This window comes from Lissotriton helveticus, chromosome 5_1 (genome assembly GCF_964261635.1).
Source record: "Lissotriton helveticus chromosome 5_1, aLisHel1.1, whole genome shotgun sequence".
Classification (NCBI taxonomy): domain Eukaryota; kingdom Metazoa; phylum Chordata; class Amphibia; order Caudata; family Salamandridae; genus Lissotriton; species Lissotriton helveticus.
The window spans coordinates 2,018,293,609-2,018,312,440 of NC_136065.1; the positions used below are offsets into that span (position 1 = coordinate 2,018,293,609).

The 18,832-nt window shown below is 48.0% G+C and overlaps 1 protein-coding gene across 3 annotated transcripts in view; it reads left to right on the forward strand.

The window, feature by feature from the left end:
• LOC144756190 (E3 ubiquitin-protein ligase TRIM39-like) overlaps positions 1-18,479 on the forward strand; it is a 127,368-nt gene extending 108,889 nt beyond the window's left edge. For all 3 annotated transcript variants that reach the window (XM_078645789.1, XM_078645790.1, XM_078645791.1), the window contains exon 3: positions 17,418-18,479. In XM_078645789.1, the coding sequence (XP_078501915.1) occupies positions 17,418-17,953 (536 nt within the window). In that variant the 3' untranslated portion in view covers positions 17,954-18,479. The remainder of the gene's footprint in view (positions 1-17,417) is intronic.
• The last annotated feature ends 353 nt before the right edge of the window (positions 18,480-18,832 follow it).

Here is an 18,832-nt window from a genome sequence, read left to right on the forward strand (position 1 = left end):
GTGTGCCCGTTAAGCCACATATATATTCCCAGTCTGTCTCCAATATCGGGGACAGCAGACAGTCATTCCATCTCTCCCAGCTTCTATCCGGCTCACCCTTGCTCTCATCCCGTATAAGTCTATATAGCCTAGAGATGAATTTCTTATTGGTGGGGGCAGTTAGGACCAGTTGTAATGAGTGTAACGTAGGAGGCTGAAGGGGGTGGGTGACATAGTGTGTTCTAACCGCATATCTAAGCCTATGTATCGCAAAGCGGAACAATATTGTGGGATTACTTATGTATTGCAGAGTGTCTGTTGTGTGAAACTGTAGGCCTGCCTCTTTTAAAAGCCGCATCGAGCCCGTCTCGTGAGTCATTGATAGCATAGCGTGGTGTTCTATGTGCATAGCCAGGCCATATATCGGTAACTTGTGTGCGAATCTTCCTATCGCCGGCCACGCAGCGATCATTGTGTCTACCGCGTTAATTTCTGTTTTCGGGAGTCCACGCTTCGTGTGTGTGATCATACTATATAAAGGGACGGGAGAGGCGTCTCCCGCTTCCACTGCAACATGCGGGGTAAATGTGTGCGGTCTAACCCAGTAGTACGCATACTGAGCCTGAGCACTCAGATAGTAGATATATAGGTCTGGAGCCCCAAACCCCCCTTATCGTATGCGCAAGTAAGAACAGACCAACTCACCCGAGATTGCTTACCTCCCCAGACCAATCTAAGTAAAGTTGTGCGGAGGGTGTAAAAAAAAACCTTAGGCAGTACAATCGGGAGGTTTGTAAATAAGTACAGAAACCGCGGCAAGACCACTATTTTCACCAGTGCCATACGGTCCGCCAGAGACAGTGGCAAGGTCACCCAAGCATCAACTTGTTGATCCAGAGTGCTGGTGGCCTGGCCATAATTTTCACGAATAACCAATTCCGGATCCCGATGGATCCATACTCCAAGGTATTTAACTGGTTCTGATTCCATACCAACGGGAACTCCACATAAGGCTGAGTCGTGGATTCCGTCAGAGGGCTAATGGTGTATTTTTCCCAATTTACAGCTAGTCCTGATAGTAAACCAAATCGAACATATTCCCGTAGCAGCTGCGCCAGATATTGAGAGGGCTCGCAAACAAACAGCACCATGTCGTCCGCATATAATGATATGGCAACTGGACGATAGTTAAAGTTCAGGTACGTTTCTCTATGCCTCTGCCGTATAACACACACCAGTGGTTCTACTGTGAGTGCAAAAAGCAACGGGGACAAAGTACAACCCTGTCGGGTGCCCCGCTCAATATCAAATGGTTCCAGCGTCAAACCACCCACCCGCACATGAGCTGATGGCTCCGTGTACAGTAACATAACCCACTTTATAAAAATTAACAGGAACCCCCATTCACTGTAATACAAAAAACATATATTTCCACTCGACCGATTCGAAGGTCTTAGCGGCATCCAATATCACTGCCGCTGCTTGGCTCCGGCACATGGAGCATTGCGAAAGTGGTCCGCAGATTGTGTGATGTAGAGCGTTGGGGTATAAAACCCGATTGATCCGGCAGTACCAGGAATGGCATCAAAGGCTGTAATTTAACAATGATATTGATCAATGAGAGCGATCTGTATGAGTCGCATTTATCAGGAGGTTTATCTTTTTTGAGCAATGTTATAATCAGCGCTTGTCGGAGCAAGGTGGTAGCACACCAGAGTCATGTGCTTCAGCATATACCTCCAGGAGGTAAGGGGTAACCAGGTTTGCATATGTTTTATAAAATTCAACTGTGAGGCCATCAGGCTCCGGTGCTTTCGCATTAGGTAGGGCCTTAATTGCAGCTTTAATATCCTCTGCATCAATTGGCTGGCTCGGGTATACCCCGTGGGCGTCCGACAGCCAGGCACACGCCACATCCACCAGATAGCTCTCCATCTCAGTTGTTGCAGTCCCCCCTAGAAGTATAGAGATGAGCAGAGAAGTCCCGAAACTGCTCAGTGATATCCAGTGGGTGATAGTGTTCTTCCCCGTGAGGGTCTGTGATCTTGTCAATATGAGGTTGGTCCACGCAAATTCTGATTTTCTTTGCTAAATTACGACCCGGTCTCCCCCCTCTCCGTATCTACGTGCCGTGTGTCTGTGCGACATGTATCGTATCTCAGATTCAGCCAGAGTATCATATTTCACTATGAGCTTGTGTATGCGAGAGAGGGCATAAGCTGACGGAGCAGCCGTGTAGCTACGTTGTAGGTTTTGAAGCGTAGTTTCAATTTTAGCAAGCTGAGCTCTGAGGTCCGTCAATATGGCAGCAGTTGTGCCAATACACACTCCCCGGATCGTCCCTTTGAAGGCCTCCCATGATGTGGAGGCGCCTACTACGGATCCTTTATTGAGTTTGAAATATTGTTCTATGGCAGAACGCACAGCGGCTTCGTATATATGGTCTTGCAAGGCCTCCGCCGGCAGCTGCCAGGTGAAAGGGTGATGTATTGCTGTTGGGATAGTGATATCCAGTTGTACAGGTTTATGATCTGATAATGTGCGTGGGAGGTTAACCACCTCTGTAACCCATTCAACCGCATCCCCACCTAGCAGCCAGTAATCCAGCTTGGACCAGCTATTGTATAGCGGTGTTGCATGAGTACCCTCTTTCACTGAGGCATTACGCACTCTCCAAACATCGAGCAAACCAAATTCTAACATGGCACTTCGGACACTTTGAGCCACCTTAGGGGTACGATTTGTCAGTGGATTGGATTTGTCTAGGTCTGGTTCCAAATAGGTGTTAAGATCCCCCCACCCACAAAATGGCTGCTTGCGGCCATTCTCTTAGTTTGGTATACATTCTTAAAAAACACTCTGGGTCATCTGCAATAGGGCCATATGTGTTTACTATGGACACTAAGGAGCCACCTAGTTTCCCTTGCACCATTGCACTGCGCCCCTCCCCATCTATGTGTGTCCTCAGTGGGGTAAATGAATACCTCGCCTGTTCAGGATTAGCACAACCCTGGCATACAATTAATATGAGGAGGCGAGTCTATATCCGGCCCATTTTAGGGCAATACCACGTTCTGTGTACCTGAAGTATTTTCTTTGGGGAGTTTATCCCTCTAACATTCCAAGTTAATAGTCTGTATCCTTCACCCATAGACCATGCTAACATCTTCAATCAACCTAGCAGTCAAGGTGGACCAGAGCAGGATTGTTACAAAATTGCCATACTTTTCCGATCCACAGTAATCTCCATCTCCCAGTTTAGACAACAAATTTGCAATAAACAAAACAAAAAACAGCCCATACCCCAGCCCTCTACTCCTCCTCCCCCCACCCACTTCAACGTCCCAATTAGGTTGAGTCTGTATCCCCCCTCCCTACCATTCACCCTATCTTCCACAGAAAACTATACAATAGGGAAACACCCACTTGGGGGGAAGGAAGGCTATAGCTGTAAGTCACACCCTCGCACCATTGAACATGAGCGGGATCGAAACCCGGGATACCCAGTATTCAAAAACTGCGTAACATCATTCAGAAGGCACACTGCTCCTGCCTCAGACGAGCTGAACCTGCACCAACTATAACATATTAATCAATCACATTTCCAAACATGTCTACAAAGATATAGAAAGTACTATTACTGGTCCAAGTCTTCTGGGTCTAGCAAGGCTGACGGGCTCCCCCAGCCACCCTGGTGGGATCTATTTATGCATATGTGTTTCGTGAATTTTAAGGCTGACTTAGAGTAAAGAAATGCGCCTGACCTTTGTGTGTTATTTTCAATTTAGCAGGATATAACATAGCATGGGGGACAGAGGCAGTCTGTAGGATCTTTTTTACCGGTACAAACTCTCTGCGGGCCGCCTGTACAACAGGAGAGTAGTCCGGGATGAAGGACAAGTTGTCACCCTTATGATTTATAGGACTCTTGGCTCTGGCATCTCTGTCTGCATCATTTAACAGGCGTGCAATGATCGGACGTGGCTGCGCACCTGGCTTGTGCCGAGGACCCAGTGATCGTGCGCTCTCTCCACGATCATGACCGCAGACAGAACAGGGCCAAATAATTAGTGTAACTGATTATCAATGAACGGCTCCATTTTTGATATAGTGGTGCAATCTGGAAGACCAATTATACGAAGGTTGTTCCGTCTGGAGCGCGCTTCCAAATCCTTGTTTTTAGCTTTGATGACCTCCAGCACTTTCTCCATATGCAGTATATGTGTCCACGATTCCGCCTGCGAGTCCTGCGTGTCCGATAACCTGTTTTCCAAGACGTCAAATCTGTGTTCGTGTCTAATCTAGACGCGAGTGCATCAATCTTACTGTCGATGGTTTTTAGATCTGAGCGCAGTTCCAGCAGGATGGTTCTCATGTCATCCTCCGGGCTCTCAACAGTGTCAAACGTGCTCTGTGTCGCAGCTTGTTCCACCATGGTCTCCATTGCACGCGTGTTTCATTTACTTTCAAATGGGAGTTTTGGTGGCTTTCCCATAATGGCAGGGCTTACCAGCAATGTACCTGACTCCAATCACACAATGCGCTCTTCTCACCCAGTCTATGGATACACAGGTTTCCGCTATCAGCGTCTAAGCTGTACGCAAGCAGATTGTACTTCGGAGACCCCACGGTGGTGCGCCTATAGCCCCAGGCTCCGCATGCAGGCTGTCGATCAAATTGCCTGGGAATGATGTGCTGGCAGACCTCACAGCGGTCCCCCCAGCGGAGGGCACACAGTCAATGAGTAGACACAGTCTTCCCGGCTGCCACAACTCTAGGCTTCAGTAGTATGTGCTCCACTGGGCCCCACTCAGCTCTCCCCTGTCTGGTTGTCATGCTCTCCTGTTTCCAGCACTGCACGATATTCGGGTCTGATCCTTGGCTCGCTAAAGCAGGCTCTTCACACAGCTGTACAGTCACAGATATAGAGGCTTTTAGATTAGCCCCAGTAGCACGCTGGTTACGCAGCCTACTTGTCCCTGTATATAGAGCCCAGCACTAGCTCACCATGCAGGCCGGAGGAATCCAACAGGGCCCCAGTCTGTTGAAGCAGTCCGGTCTGCCCTCTGAGCCAAACTGCTAGCACCCCCACACTCGCTGCAGCACAGCCAGGCCAAACGCCCCGCGGGAAATGCAGCAGTTGCGGCCCCTACACCCTGCCCGACCCCGCCAGCCCGCTTCGGTGCACCTGGACCTCGCCGAGGTGATTACCCAGGGGTTCTCAGTCACAACCGTGCAAGCCCCCCCACACCCAACACAGCGAGAGGCCCCCGCCTCACTCACCGCACTCTCGCAGGGCTTCCAGGGGGACAGATCGTCGGGCAATATCTCCTCCTTGCTTTGTCGTCCCTGGAGCACTTGCAGCACCCCAGCGTTGAGGCTAGTCCTCTGAAACGCTTTCCCACCAGTTGGCCCCGCCACTCCCGATGTACCTCTCTCCGCCATTGGGGTTGCGCTACAGGATGTTCTCGGCAGTCCCAACCTGGCCCGCCAGTCGAGGAATCCACGGTACAGCTCGCTTAGGATCTCACGCAGCTCCCGCCCAGCGCTTCAGAGCTCCTAGCTCCACCTGCACTCGCGATTCACCCGCCATTTTCTCACCGCCATGCTTACAGTGTCACCTCCCAGTTCAATGGGTTCCCGCCAATCAATTTATGCCAAGTTCACTCCGTATGTGTCTGAGGCAGTTCCCAGACAGTTCGTTAGGTTTTTATCTGCGCAGGTGTCCTGGATCAGTGGTATTTGCCAGATGAATTAGCCTGGCGTACGGAGCTCCCTCAAGAGGCAGCCATTCTGTATCACGCCGTAGCCACGCCCCCACCTTTTTCAATGTAGTTTCACACATCTATTAATCTAACCAATCAAAAGCTTCTAATTTAGTAGGCTAGACTGCACACAGGAGAGCTACGTTCAAGTAGCTGGCAAGCTGCCAGTAGCTCATGAGCTACTCATTGGATTAGACTGGATTAAAGAAAGTGGGGATTTTACGAAAGTGTCAGTGGGAACAGCAGAACACACTTGAGTTGAGTTGAGTTGAGTTGAGATAGGACTTGTAAAGCGCAACTTTGCCCAAAGGCGTCAAGGCGCTGAGGATGGAGAAGCTGTGTGATAGAAAAGCGGAGTGAGCCGATTACGGGTAGGCCTCCCTGAAGAGCCAGGTCTTCAAAGCCTTTCGGAAGAGAGAGTGGGAGGTTAGTCCCTTGATCTCAACCGGATGGTTGTTCCAGATCCTGGAGCAGACCCGAATATCGTGCAGTGCTGGAAACAGGAGAGCATGACAACCAGAAGGCCCTCTCGCCCCATCTGGCCTTGTTGCTTTTGGGTACAGAAAGAAGGTTTTTGTTGGCAGAGCGAAGTGCCCTGCCGGGAGCATAGAGGATCACCAGGGGTCTGATGTCTTCCGATCCAAGACCGTGCAAAGCACGGTGGGTGAGGCACAGGACCTTGAACTCTATTCTGGCCTGGATGGGAAGCCAATGCAGATCTTTCCTAATTGAGGTGCCTGATGCGAACCTTGGGGCGTCAACGACAAACCGGGCTGTTGCTTTTTGTACTAGTTGTAGGTGCTGTACCTGTAGTTTATTAATTCCCAGGTATAGTGCGTTGCAGTAGTCTAACCTTGAGGAAATTAGGGCCACCGTGACCAATTTGCGGGCTTCGGTGAAGAGGTAGTGTACTAATTTCCCTCTAGATGCTAGGGACACCACAACATGTGGAAGTCGTCCTACTGACCTGTTTGTCAAAGGAAAGCTTGGCATCAAAAATGACACCCAGGTTCCGAGCGGACTGAGAGGGCATAGGACAGGGTCCAAGGACGGAAGACCACCAGTCCATTGACCAGATCTCCTCCTTGCCTCCGAAGATCAGCACCTCCGTTTTTTCCCCATTTAATTTGAGGAAATTCCTCACCATCCAGGCTGCAACTGCTTCCATGCAGTTCCTAAAGTTACGGGCTGTGGGGGGATAGGGTGTCAAATGCGGCTGTAAGGTCGAGCCGGACCAGAAGGGTAGTCTGGCCACTGTCAACCTTAGCACGGATGTTATTTGTGACTACTGACAGGGCAGACTCGGTGCTATGGGCCCTCCGAAAGCCATGCTGGGAGGGGTCAAGTAGGCTGGAGTTCTCCAACAAGGCACTCAGATGGTTGTTTAAATGGGCCTCTAGCATTTTTGCGGGGGCTGGGAGTAATGAGATAGGCCGAAAGTTCTTTAAGATCAAGGGATCCAGTGAGGCCTGTTTTAGGAGGGGCTTAACTATGGCCATTTTCCAGGAGGTAGGGAAGACACCTTCCTGAATTGCCATTTTGATAACTTCCAGAAAAACAGGAAGTAGAACATCTCTGCATTTTTTAAAGGTCTTCAGAGGACAAGGGTCGAGGGGGGATCCAGATTTAAGCTTGTCGAGATGCGAATCAAGTTTCTCTAAAGTGAGCGGGGGGGGGGAATATGTTAAGATTGCCCTGTGTTGACTCTATTGGATCTTCTTTCGCAAAGTGAGGCGATAGGGCAGCTGGAGGTCCTAGTTCTTGATTAAGAACTTTTAGGCCTGAATAGATGTCAATTATCTTTGCATGGAAGAAAGTAGAAATCTGGTCGCAGAGCTCCTGAGTTGCTATTATGGGATCAGGAGATTGCAAAGCCGACAAGGAATCGACGATTTTAAACAATTCCCTAGTGGAGCTGAGGGAGGCAGTCAGTTTGGAGAAATGTTGTTTCTTTTCCGCAAGCACCGCGGTTTTATATTCTTTAAGTAGGAGTTTATGTTTGTTCTTTTCATCTGGATCGAGATTAAGTCTCCAGAGCCTCTCTTGTCTCCTGCATCCCTGTCTAAGTGACCTGAGAGTATCAGAGTACCAAGGCGCTGAGGGTCGCTTCCTGGCAGAGTAATACTGTATGAGCGGGGCCAGTTTGTCCACGGCCTTTAGAATGGAATTATACAGGTCCAGAGCAGCGCTGTCGTTGTCCCTTACTGATGATGAACTGTGACTGGACAAAAGGGGAGCTAAGGAATCACTGTATATCCCTCTGAAATTCCTTTTTAGTTCCCACATACTGGGGTCTGCTAGGGGAGTGGCATAGTTAGAGTAAGTAAAGTCCAGGGGGATAGCCATGTGATCTGACCACGACAGAGGAAGGGGGATCCCAATCTCTACCCTAGGGTCGTTGGTGAAGACCCCATCCAGAATATGTCCTGCTGTGTGAGTGGGACCCTCTACTCTTTGTGTTAGACCACAGGAAGCTAGTGAGTCCAGCAGAAAAACAGTATCTGTGGAGTTGTCCATCTCCAAATGGAAATTAAAATCTACAAGAATGGTGAAGTTGGGTCTGTCGATATAGGGTTCCAGCACCCTAAGTAGGTTTTGACAGAAGGAAGGCCTGGGGCCAGGAGGCCTGTAGATCAGGATCCCAGTGAAGGAGATTGTAGGGGAAGGATTAAGAGCAAAGTATAGGGCCTGGAAGGAGTCACGTGGTAAAGAAAGATGCTCGGTTCGACATCTTATAGAAGTTCTATCTAGAATACCCAGCCCCCCCCCCTCGCCCCTCTCTGTTCATTCTTGACAGCGCGTACCCCTCCGGGATAGCATTCAGGAGTTCTGGCCCAGTATGCTCTGCGGCCCAGGTCTCCGTGATGAATGCCCAGGGAGGTTTTCTATCGGAGATAAAATCCCTAAAGGCAAGATTGTTCTTAATTAGGGATCTGGTGTTAATAATGAACCCCCAGTCTCTCTACTCAGGCGGGGGAGCTTGTGAGTTCCCAGTCTAGCGTGCCTATTTCGGGAGGTATGGGGGGAGGGGCTATCCCCTCTCCCTGTGCATTGGCACTTGAGGGCATCAGGTAACCCCTCAGGTAGGAACGTGTGGTGACAGGATTTATAGGATAGCAATGTCCGTAAGGAATATATGGGACTACCAGGAACATGGGGATCTATATGAGCAGCCTGCCCGCCCCCCAGCGCTTCCTCAGCGCTGACGGGCGCTGACGGGCGCAGACGGCCTAGACTCTGGCGTGACTCCAGCGCTGAGACGGCGCGTCCGCTGACCGCGTCCGCTGCGCGGAGGCATAACCGTCTCTTTTATGCACTGGAGACTAGAGCGCAGAATGTGTAGCCTACCCCCAAGATGGCCGCTGCTCTATTCCGAGGGCCGAGGTGAGGTCCGAGTGTGTCAGCGCCTAACTCGGCTGATCACCGGAGTATCCAATATATTGCGGGGAAGGGGCCGACGAGTGTCCTGGGTTAAAAGGAAGCTTGTCAAGGTAAGTTTTGAATCACTTACGTTGCACTATTAAAAATGCCGATTTTATTTTTTAAAAAGCACAGAGAGAATAGAGTTTCTAGCGCTCTCAAGAGGTCCACACACACTGGCGACACACAGCACAACCTCCCGGCTTCCGCCTCAGGAGGACACAACACGCAGCAACACTGCTGTGGAAAATGAACAGGAAGGTTGAATCAATAAAGGGCAGAGCAAGCTGTTAATCACAACATGGATGCCACATACAGCGACATCACAGCGCCTCACAGTAGTGGAGTCCACAAGCGACAATCGACTCGGGGAAAGTAAAGGTAAACAAACATTGGCAAAGGAAACAGAACACACCGTTATAACGCGAGAGCCGAGCTGTTGGCTTTGCCAATGTTTATCTGTAAAATATTATTGAAAAAAAAAAGGTCAAAGAAAAGAAAGCTCAGAACAACTGGATGAAAAGCAAGCACATATCTTTATGGTATCTCAAAACTGTATATTTAATTCAACATTTGAATCTTTAAAAGTGATATGGCTTGTTTTTCAAAATAGAATTAAAAAAGAATGTGAAAGGAAATGCTTGTCAAGGCCTAATTTACTTTCCAGAGGATTCAGCCATTTGGTCCTCTGTAACGGTTCAGGAAGCAGATTTATGGACTTCCAGCAGAAGTGTCATAATAAGTAAACTTTCTGCCTCAGACACCGGGTAAGTTAGTACAGCACATGGCCCTTTCAAATACAAAGGCTTTGTCTGCCAAATCGCGTGCTTTCATACAATATGTGACATCCAAAAGATAAAGGAAAACCACTCTGAAAGTCTACTCTCCAGCCCTTACCCCCAGCACCAATATCCATGTGGCAGTACTTTTGCAGACAGTTTGGGAAGGGGTAGGGTGCCACATGCAGGAGAGCTATAAAACATATGCACTCTCATGGAGTGCTAAAAGGAAAAGAATAAGAAGTTCCCTAAATGTGAGCAGTGGAAGAACACAAGTCAGTCAATCAAAAGGATTAAAAGGCAACGCTGCAAGGGAGGGACAAACAAAAAATGAGGAAGGCAATCCATTGAATGGAAAGTAAATGACTGACAATAAAGCCAAGCAATCGGCAGGCTGTGGACCCGCTGTAATTCCACAATAGGGTTTTCGCAGCCAGACTGGTGAGACCTAATTTATAAGCACATAAATCCGGAGTTATTGTGCCTAGAAATTTTTTTTTTTTTGTGGCCACAAAATAGGGTGTTACTGCTTGTGGAGGAAGTCATTCAACAAGGAAATACATTTAATGCCATGGATGTCTGCTGAAGCAGAGCATCTTGAACATGACTGATTTGTACCACGATTAAGGTTCCTTAGGATCTAAAACACTGTTGAATGTCATGCACGCAGTACTGTCCTGTCTTCTGGCAGCTTGCACCCGGCTGGGGCCATTTTGGAGTCTGTACGGGTCCGAAGAACTGTGCCCTTTAAATACCCATCACTACATGCCCGGGTATAGCAGATATCACGTTAACACTGTCTTACAGTTGCCTTGGGGGGCCTTGTACACTTTTTAATGGTGCATTTTTAGGGTTGACATAGATTGTGTAGCGGAAAAACTAGTCCAAAGGGCAGACGAATCCTAGCCCATGAGAACTCTTGTAGTCGCTGCCTGATAGCCGGATTCCGTTGACTGGATTATACAAATGTATCCCTGTAGTGAAACGAATGGTGCAAAGGATCTGACGTCAGCTGGAACCTACAGATCCGCTCACCACAGAATAGCTTGGGCTATAGAAAATTAAAATTTGCACTTAACTGTGTAAGCATTGAATGACTTTTGAGACCATATCTAAACCCAGAAGATGGGAAGACTTTGTGATTTTGTTTTGAGTGCCTTTGCCTAATATACTCCTTCCTACTGTAAATAACGAAGTAGTCGTTGTATAAGATATTGCACTGACTGGATATTGAATGTGTGAGTGCTGTCATAGTCACGATGACTGTAACTATGTACCTACATGTCTGAATTGTTACATGCAAATAGCGAGTTTCCACCCTTCCAACAAAATTCCCCAAAATATCACCTTCTGTTGCACAATTTGTAGTTTCTACCAAAACAATTTCAATCCACAGTTGATGGTTGATGCTAAAACAGTCGCTGTAGCAGTTTGAAACGTGCGACCTGGGGCGGCCGCAGTTTTGTGTGGGGTGCAGCTCAAGCACGGAATGAGCTTCCACTTCATATCAAAGCTTCCCTTAATCTGATGTTTAGAAAGTCCCTTAAGACCTGGCTTTTTAATTCCCCATAATGGGGCTCACTTCCATTCCTGTGTTACCTGCCACATTGTTTCTAGTGCCAAAACACCCTCGGGTAATCGAGCGCTTGATAAAATAATTTAACATAACATTTAACATCACATGGACTGAAGGGCATCTATGTACAGGTAAAACAAGGGGTATATTCACACAAGAAAATCTAAGTTTGTAGATCTCTGCAAACATAGGTTTCTGTGTAAACCTAGGCAGAGAAATTTCCCACCAGTAGGATTATTTACAAAACTCCATCCCCTGATACAAAATGGCGAAACCCCCTATGACTGAAATTATGCCTGTGTAAAACATTTCCAGTCACATTTATACTGTGCATCTGTTGGGTGAGTTGTCTTCCCTTGTGGAACGGAGCTCTCTGCCACCAAGTGCAGAGAACCCAGGGGGATATTCACAAAGACCGGCGATACCTATCGCAAACGCCAGTTAGCTGCAGTTTTTTTATCGCCGCCTAGCCCTGAAAACTATCGCCATGTTAGCAGCGTATTAACAAGCCGTCAATACATGACAATAGTGTCAGGGAACGCCGGTGAAAACCGCCGCTAACATCAGCGCGAAGGCTATAGAATACCAGCGTTGGTGGGTGTAAACTACCGATAGGCCAATCAGCGACAAAAAAACTCGCATTCGCCAGCCCAACGTGAGTTTTTTTTCCCACTAATGCCAAAAAAGCCTACCAGTCAACATCCAATAGAAAATAGGCATAAAAACCAAAAAAATGCAGAATGGAGCTGTCTGGGCCAAGTGCAGCACACATCAACAACCCCTGCAAACCACCCAACATCCAGGATGACCTGGATGAGAGCCGGGATGCCTAGCTGGACTTGCGTCTGGAGCCTGGATGCCTCGTTGGACCTGCGTCTGGGGCCTGGAGTGGAATGCGGAGGTGCAGTGGAATCAATGAGCTGGGGCGGTACACATTGAGGCGCGATGCTCGCCCGTGCGTGGTGGTGAAGTCTGCCAGGTCGCATGGAGACACGTTGCTGACCTGTGTGAGAAGACTGCCTTGTGCACCTTCGAGCTGTGAATAGTAGAGGTGCTCCTGCACCTCAATGTAGGGAGGACTGCATTGCATACTATGATCTCCCACTACACCAGGGTGCACAGAGGGGATTACCAATGGTGGGTGCCGCCTCTCTGCATCACAGGCTGGATGATGTTGGGCTGGCCGGACGCTGTGGAGGGTGAGGCCCCTGAGCTGCGCCGAACTTGTGTGGCGGGAGGGCTGCAACTTCACGCCTAAGGGGGCCCTGCTGCATCAACTGCATTGGGAAGTTCATCAGCAGACTTTGCGACATCTACTGTACCCTGGCTTCTGAATTCCCACCTGGCTGGGGCTCCTGCTGGCTGAGTCACAGATTTGGAGAGAGTGCAGCGGATTGCGCCACTGTATCAATGTCCAGGTAAGAACATTTCCAGGTAAGGACGCAGGCCAGGACGCCCTGGGGGTCGAGTCTCCCAGGCATAGCACACATAGAGGACGCACCCCCAGTTGCGGCTCATCCACTATGGCGGAAGAGCTTCGCACCACTGCGTTCAAGCAGTGCAGAAGAGGAACAATCAACACATGATGATAACTTACTGATGTAGCCGTGCTATGTTTCCTTTGCAGTTGGGAGGGTGGATAGGACTGCTCCAAGCACGGGGCAAGGCATGGGCAGATTGACATGCCCACTCAAGTGCGCAATGACTGTTTGGTCGGCCTGCTCAGGCCGCCCAAAGCAGGCATGCGTGCTTCCCTGTTCGTAATGGAGGCTGCATTACAGCCCGCATGGAGAACATGCCCACCCCTCCAGCCCCTGGCTGCATGCCTTGTCCCATTGCCAATTACCGGTCCCACCGCCGCATCGCAGAATTGTGTTTGGCTCAGGGGAGGGAGCCTGGCTGCCTTCTCCCTGTTCCTGGAAGCAGATGCAGGAGAGCAGGAGTAACAAAGACAAGGGACCCGGCTTCGAGGTAAGATTTCCCTTAATAAAATATTTACAACACCAGCTCACACACACATCCTCACGTCCACTCCATATCCAGTGTTATTTCCAGCGTTTACCACCTCCCAGCTGTCCAGCCCCCCCAGCACTTTTCAACGGCGGCCGCTGTGCGCCCATGCACAGCGGGCGTACCACTTGTGTGCCAAAGGCACATACGTGGTTGCGATGCATGCCATAATATCGCATTCCATTCCAATGCATGCTAATACTAGGCACATTGCAACAGTAGAGTTGGTGTTGCATAGCGGAGACATATATATCACTATTCCCACTTCAGTGTGTGCAACCCAAAACTAACCTTTTCACCCTACACCCAACCGTGAAGTCTGGAATTCCTTTTCGAGCCCCCATAACGCACCCAAAAATCTAATTTGACCCAAATGCCCACCCATATTTTCATATTTTACCCCAAAACACACCCGAATTTCCATATTTTACCCCAAAACACACCCAAATTGTCATATTTTACATCTGAAACCCTTACTCACCCGATAAAGTTTAAATTACCCCATTACTGACCTCACAATGAGTTGTAATCAAATGCGAGTTAAGGCACCTGCGTTGTCGGAGTTGTGTTGTTAACGATGTACTGTCTGCATTGTAATGGTCATCTCCCGTGCCAAAGGCAACCCATAGGCTACGCCTTTTGCGTCCGTCTGCCCCTGGACCGCGCTCAGCACCAAGGAGCCTTCCTCTTGGACACTCCACCGCTACGACGCCACCACCCTCCTCTCCATCAACCCTGGATGCCACCTCGCCTGCCAGGACCAACCTCTGCTCTGGACCAGATTTCGCCCATGCCATCACTGACTGCTGCAGTATCATCCGCAAGGAGCACCCCGACTGTCAATGAGGAGGCATTGCCATCACCTACAGAAGCACACTCTGACTGACCACGCACTCTAATGACCCAAGGGTGACCACCTCAACTCCCAGATCCGGACCAAGCCCAAGCACATCCTCTGCGGCACCCTCATGTGCAGGCCCCCCGGGCCTTGGCCCTCCATTCTCCAATACTATTGTCGACCTCATTGCACCTCAGGGTCTCCCATCCACTGACGACATCCTACTTGGTAAACTCAAGTTCCACCTGGACAACCCCAGTGACCAGGACACCAACCCCTCCAGGGGAAGGTCTCCTACATCAGAGGCAAGCAGCAAGTCACCTCAACAAGCCACATAGCAAGACACACGGTCGAGCACATCACCTCCAACAGCGGAAACTCCAACTACAGCCACAACACCGGACTCTCCTGGACCGACCATCATTGGTAACATCACGTCTTCACCTTGCCCACCAGATTCCACCGCCATCATTGCACCCCCTCACAGCTGGATCAAGGCCACCAAAGAACGTCTCGTCAACTTCCTCCGCACCAACACTCCACCAACGCTTACAAACGATGACACCATAGCGCGCAACTGCCACTGATGGATCTCCAACAGCGCCGACATTCAGTCACCCCTTATGAACGGCACTGCATCAGTACCTTCCGCCTGCCTGATGGCAGGCGTGAGGGTGATGCAGTGCCACAGGGATAGGCTGGCCCAATGCATTGATGGAGTTGAGTCAGGGTTGTGATACGACTGCAGCAATGCATCACTTTAGCGAAGACATGTACGTCAGGATTCCTGATGTATCTGTCATTACTTGCGTCAAGGACCGCTGTCCAGGAAATACAGCGCATCGATGCTGTTGCAAGAATGGGCGTAGTGAGTAGTGTTGCAATGCTGTCATCTCGCAGCGCTGCAACACATTTCATGACTGGGGCCCAGGAATGCGCATTCCTGCCCTGTAGTTTTGTCGCAGGGCAGCACTGCAAAATTGCTTGCAGTGCTGTCCAGCACTAAAACCTGCTGAGATGAGGCCCCAAGTGTTATCCCCATTTCTAAGACGAGCTATTTTCTGGTCTTAAGTAACTGGCTCTAACTACAGTTTGAGACAGTTTTTTTGGTCTTCAGAACTTCAAGTATCCCCTTGTAAATATGGAGTAGTGGGGTTTGCGACCGTTTTTGCACGGGAACGCCTCTCCTGTATATAATTATCGCTAACAGAAGTAGCGATCTGTACAACTGACATTTTTGTCTAAAAACTGTCCTTAATGGCTGTTAGCGACAAATAAAATGATCTCCGCATTAGCGTAGTAGCAGTAGTAGAGAAGTAGGCAACAGGAAAACACCAAACATATGACCAAAATCACAACTACCCAACACATCAACACTCTCGACACATACTACAGCCTTTACTCCAGAATTTACCTCTTGAACCTTGGACTTCGCAGAGCCTCCAGCAGACAGACGGGCTGCTGTCAGGGATACATTCACCATTACAAAGGCTGTGTTAATTCACTTTACTTTTAAGCAAAATGTCTGTAAGCCTGTCAGGGTGACATAAGAATTTGTGAATTCTTTCCAACCCATGTTAGTACAACTGTTTGTGTTTGGAATTTTGCCCATTTTCCATTAAGTTGCTACCTCAAAAGTGGGCTGGGCAGTCCTTAGGATGACCCAGGCCTAAGTTGCCACTGGATCGAAACTTTGACACTAACTTCTGATATTCATTTCAGTGTGTTGGACCACCATTTTAAGACTTGCATTGCATTTTTCTTGTGCACCAAGCGCTGCACGAAGCACTGCGTTGTTCACTTTACTTTGCCCTGAAGCACATTGGCTTATCAGTTATGTTTATAATATATTTAATTTATGATTGAATCAATGACAATATATCGGAAAGCAGATACAGTGCTGTTTTAGTATTTATGTGTTTTTATACTGTCTGCAAATATCTGCTGGGCATCAAACTTATTGTATGCCATCAATTATGGCATCATACCTAAGTACCCTTCAAGTGTGTTTAAGGAAACTTCCAGCAGGAACCATTCTCTTCTACTGTTGCATTGGCCAGTTCCCAGGCATATTTTTGTTGTTCTCTTCTTTAAAAGGCAATCAATAGCATCCTCCCTTGTTGATATTCTCACAAAAAAGCATGTGTGTGTATGATTCTTTTCTGAAGGGTGGCTCCAAAGTTTTACATAGTTCTTTTACTGTGGGAGGTATAAACATCGGCAATAAAAGCGGTATTCATGTGCTTCCCTGCATGACAAATACATTGTTAGTGTTGAACATTGTTAATAAGATCTGCTGAGTATAATATTCATAAGATACATGTGTATTGTTTACATCATTGGCCTCGCTATTCTTTCACTGTATGTTAAAATGTCCAAATTGTTGTAAGTTGCCTTTGCTTGCTACACACTGATATTTTTCTTGCTGCATAATTTAGTCATTGGTGCCTCGTAACTTGCCTCTCCATTGAATGTATGATGAAACTATGCGATCATGTTGATCGCGGTAAGTTACAACGCAGGCTTTACAACGCAAGTCGTTTCAACGACTTGCGCTGGAGGGCGCTGGACTTAGGGATAGTACGATTTACTATTCCAACACCACTCTACGTACAGTAGGGAAGGTGTTGGAATAGTAAATTGTTCTATTCCTTAGCTTACAGCACCATCCAGCGCAAGTCGTTAAAACGACTTTCATTCTAAATCCCACGTTGTACACCTACCGCGGTGAAACACCTGCGTGGTAAAGGTTGTCTCCCCTCTCCATTGCCGCATAATTGTATGTGCCATACCCCTACTGTGTATGAACTACAGATGTTCTACCACTTCCTATTATAAGCCGTGACTGCTTGCCAAAGTTCCCTTTAGAGAGTCCAAAATACTGAGGTCTTCCCTTGTAGTGACGAGGACATCTTTCTTAGGAACTATATATCTATTTGATCAACTGTGTTTCTCTTTTTACTAGTTTGTGAACATATATATAATGTGTTGTAGATGTCAGCCTTGAAGACACACACCCAGCCAATCCCCTCTTTTTCCTCTTTCTGCAGTGGTGATGACTCTAGATCCAGACACAGCAAGTCAGTGGCTGATCATCTCAGAGGACCATCGACACATGAGAAGCACAGAAACAGAACAGGCGGTGCCAGACAACCCTAAGAGATTCACTCACGAGTACAACACCTGTGTGCTGGGAAGCCAGGGCTTCACCTCTGGGAGACATTACTGGGAGGTGCAGGAACTAAAGAAGGGAGGATGGCGTGTCGGGGTCATTCGAGAAAGTGTGAACAGGAAGGAAGAGGTTCCGTGGTTCCCAGAGGGGGGTCTGTGGGCTATTGATCGTTACTACTGTAAGGATGTGACGTGTAAAGGTTTGTACGAGGCTCTCACCAACCCTCCCACTGTTATATCCTTGAGTGAAAGTCCCAGGACGATAGGCGTTTATTTGGACTATGAGGGTGGACAATTGTCACTATACAATGCTGACAGCAAGGAGCATCTCTACACTTTTACCCAGGCCTCCTTTTCTGAGAAGATACTCCCATTTTTCGGCCTTTCGGAGGAAGCAGAGCTGATGCTAGTTTAGAGGTTGTTTTCTGCTTTTACTGTCTGTAATTGTGCCATCTTCGTTTTCCACATCTTCGACACTGAAGAACTTCTCTCCTCATTTATACACCTCATTTTTACACTTAGTTCACATGCAGTAGCAGTGTCTTACACTACACCCTGGCATGCAAATCAATAATAGACATTCAGGATGTTTACCTGCTAAGCAAACTACTCTGGGCCAGTTGACTTTTAGGTATGTGGGCTGGGGTAAGGGAGGCGATAAATGCATATCCTTATTTGGAAATCCAAATCTGGTAATGTAATGTAGGGTGGGTCAGTGGTCTCTGCTGTATATGTGATTGCTTTTTTGTTGGCTTGTATGGGGGAGAGGTGATCTGCTGTCTTGTCCTGCCGAGTGGCTGGAGGACCTCTGTTCTGCAAGGAGGATTTTATTGAAATGAGCGGGAAAAGGCAAAGGCCAATGCCCAGTGGGTCTGTGTGAGCAGGGATGGAGATTAACTTAATCTAAAAAGTCAAATAAATTCTGCAGAACTGACAGAAAATTGCCACTAAATTAATTAATCTTATTTTCCTTGAAATTGAAGATTTGATCTTAATCCAGATTCAACTATGTACTGTAGCTTGTGAGACTGTTATATATTGTGCGCAAAGATTTTATTAGATCTACAGTCTTTACCTTTATGCTGTTGAAGAACTGTTGACTGCAATACAACACAATACATATATAGAGTGCTTTGAGTTACCCCTTTCTTATGATTGGGTATTTTTCCTGTTTATTTCAGATTCCCTCCACCTTTTTTAGGTCTGGCCTACAGACGGCTTTAGCTGTTTCACCATCTTTAAATTTTCTGAACATTCATAATAAAAGGGCATACACATATATATGCATAGAACA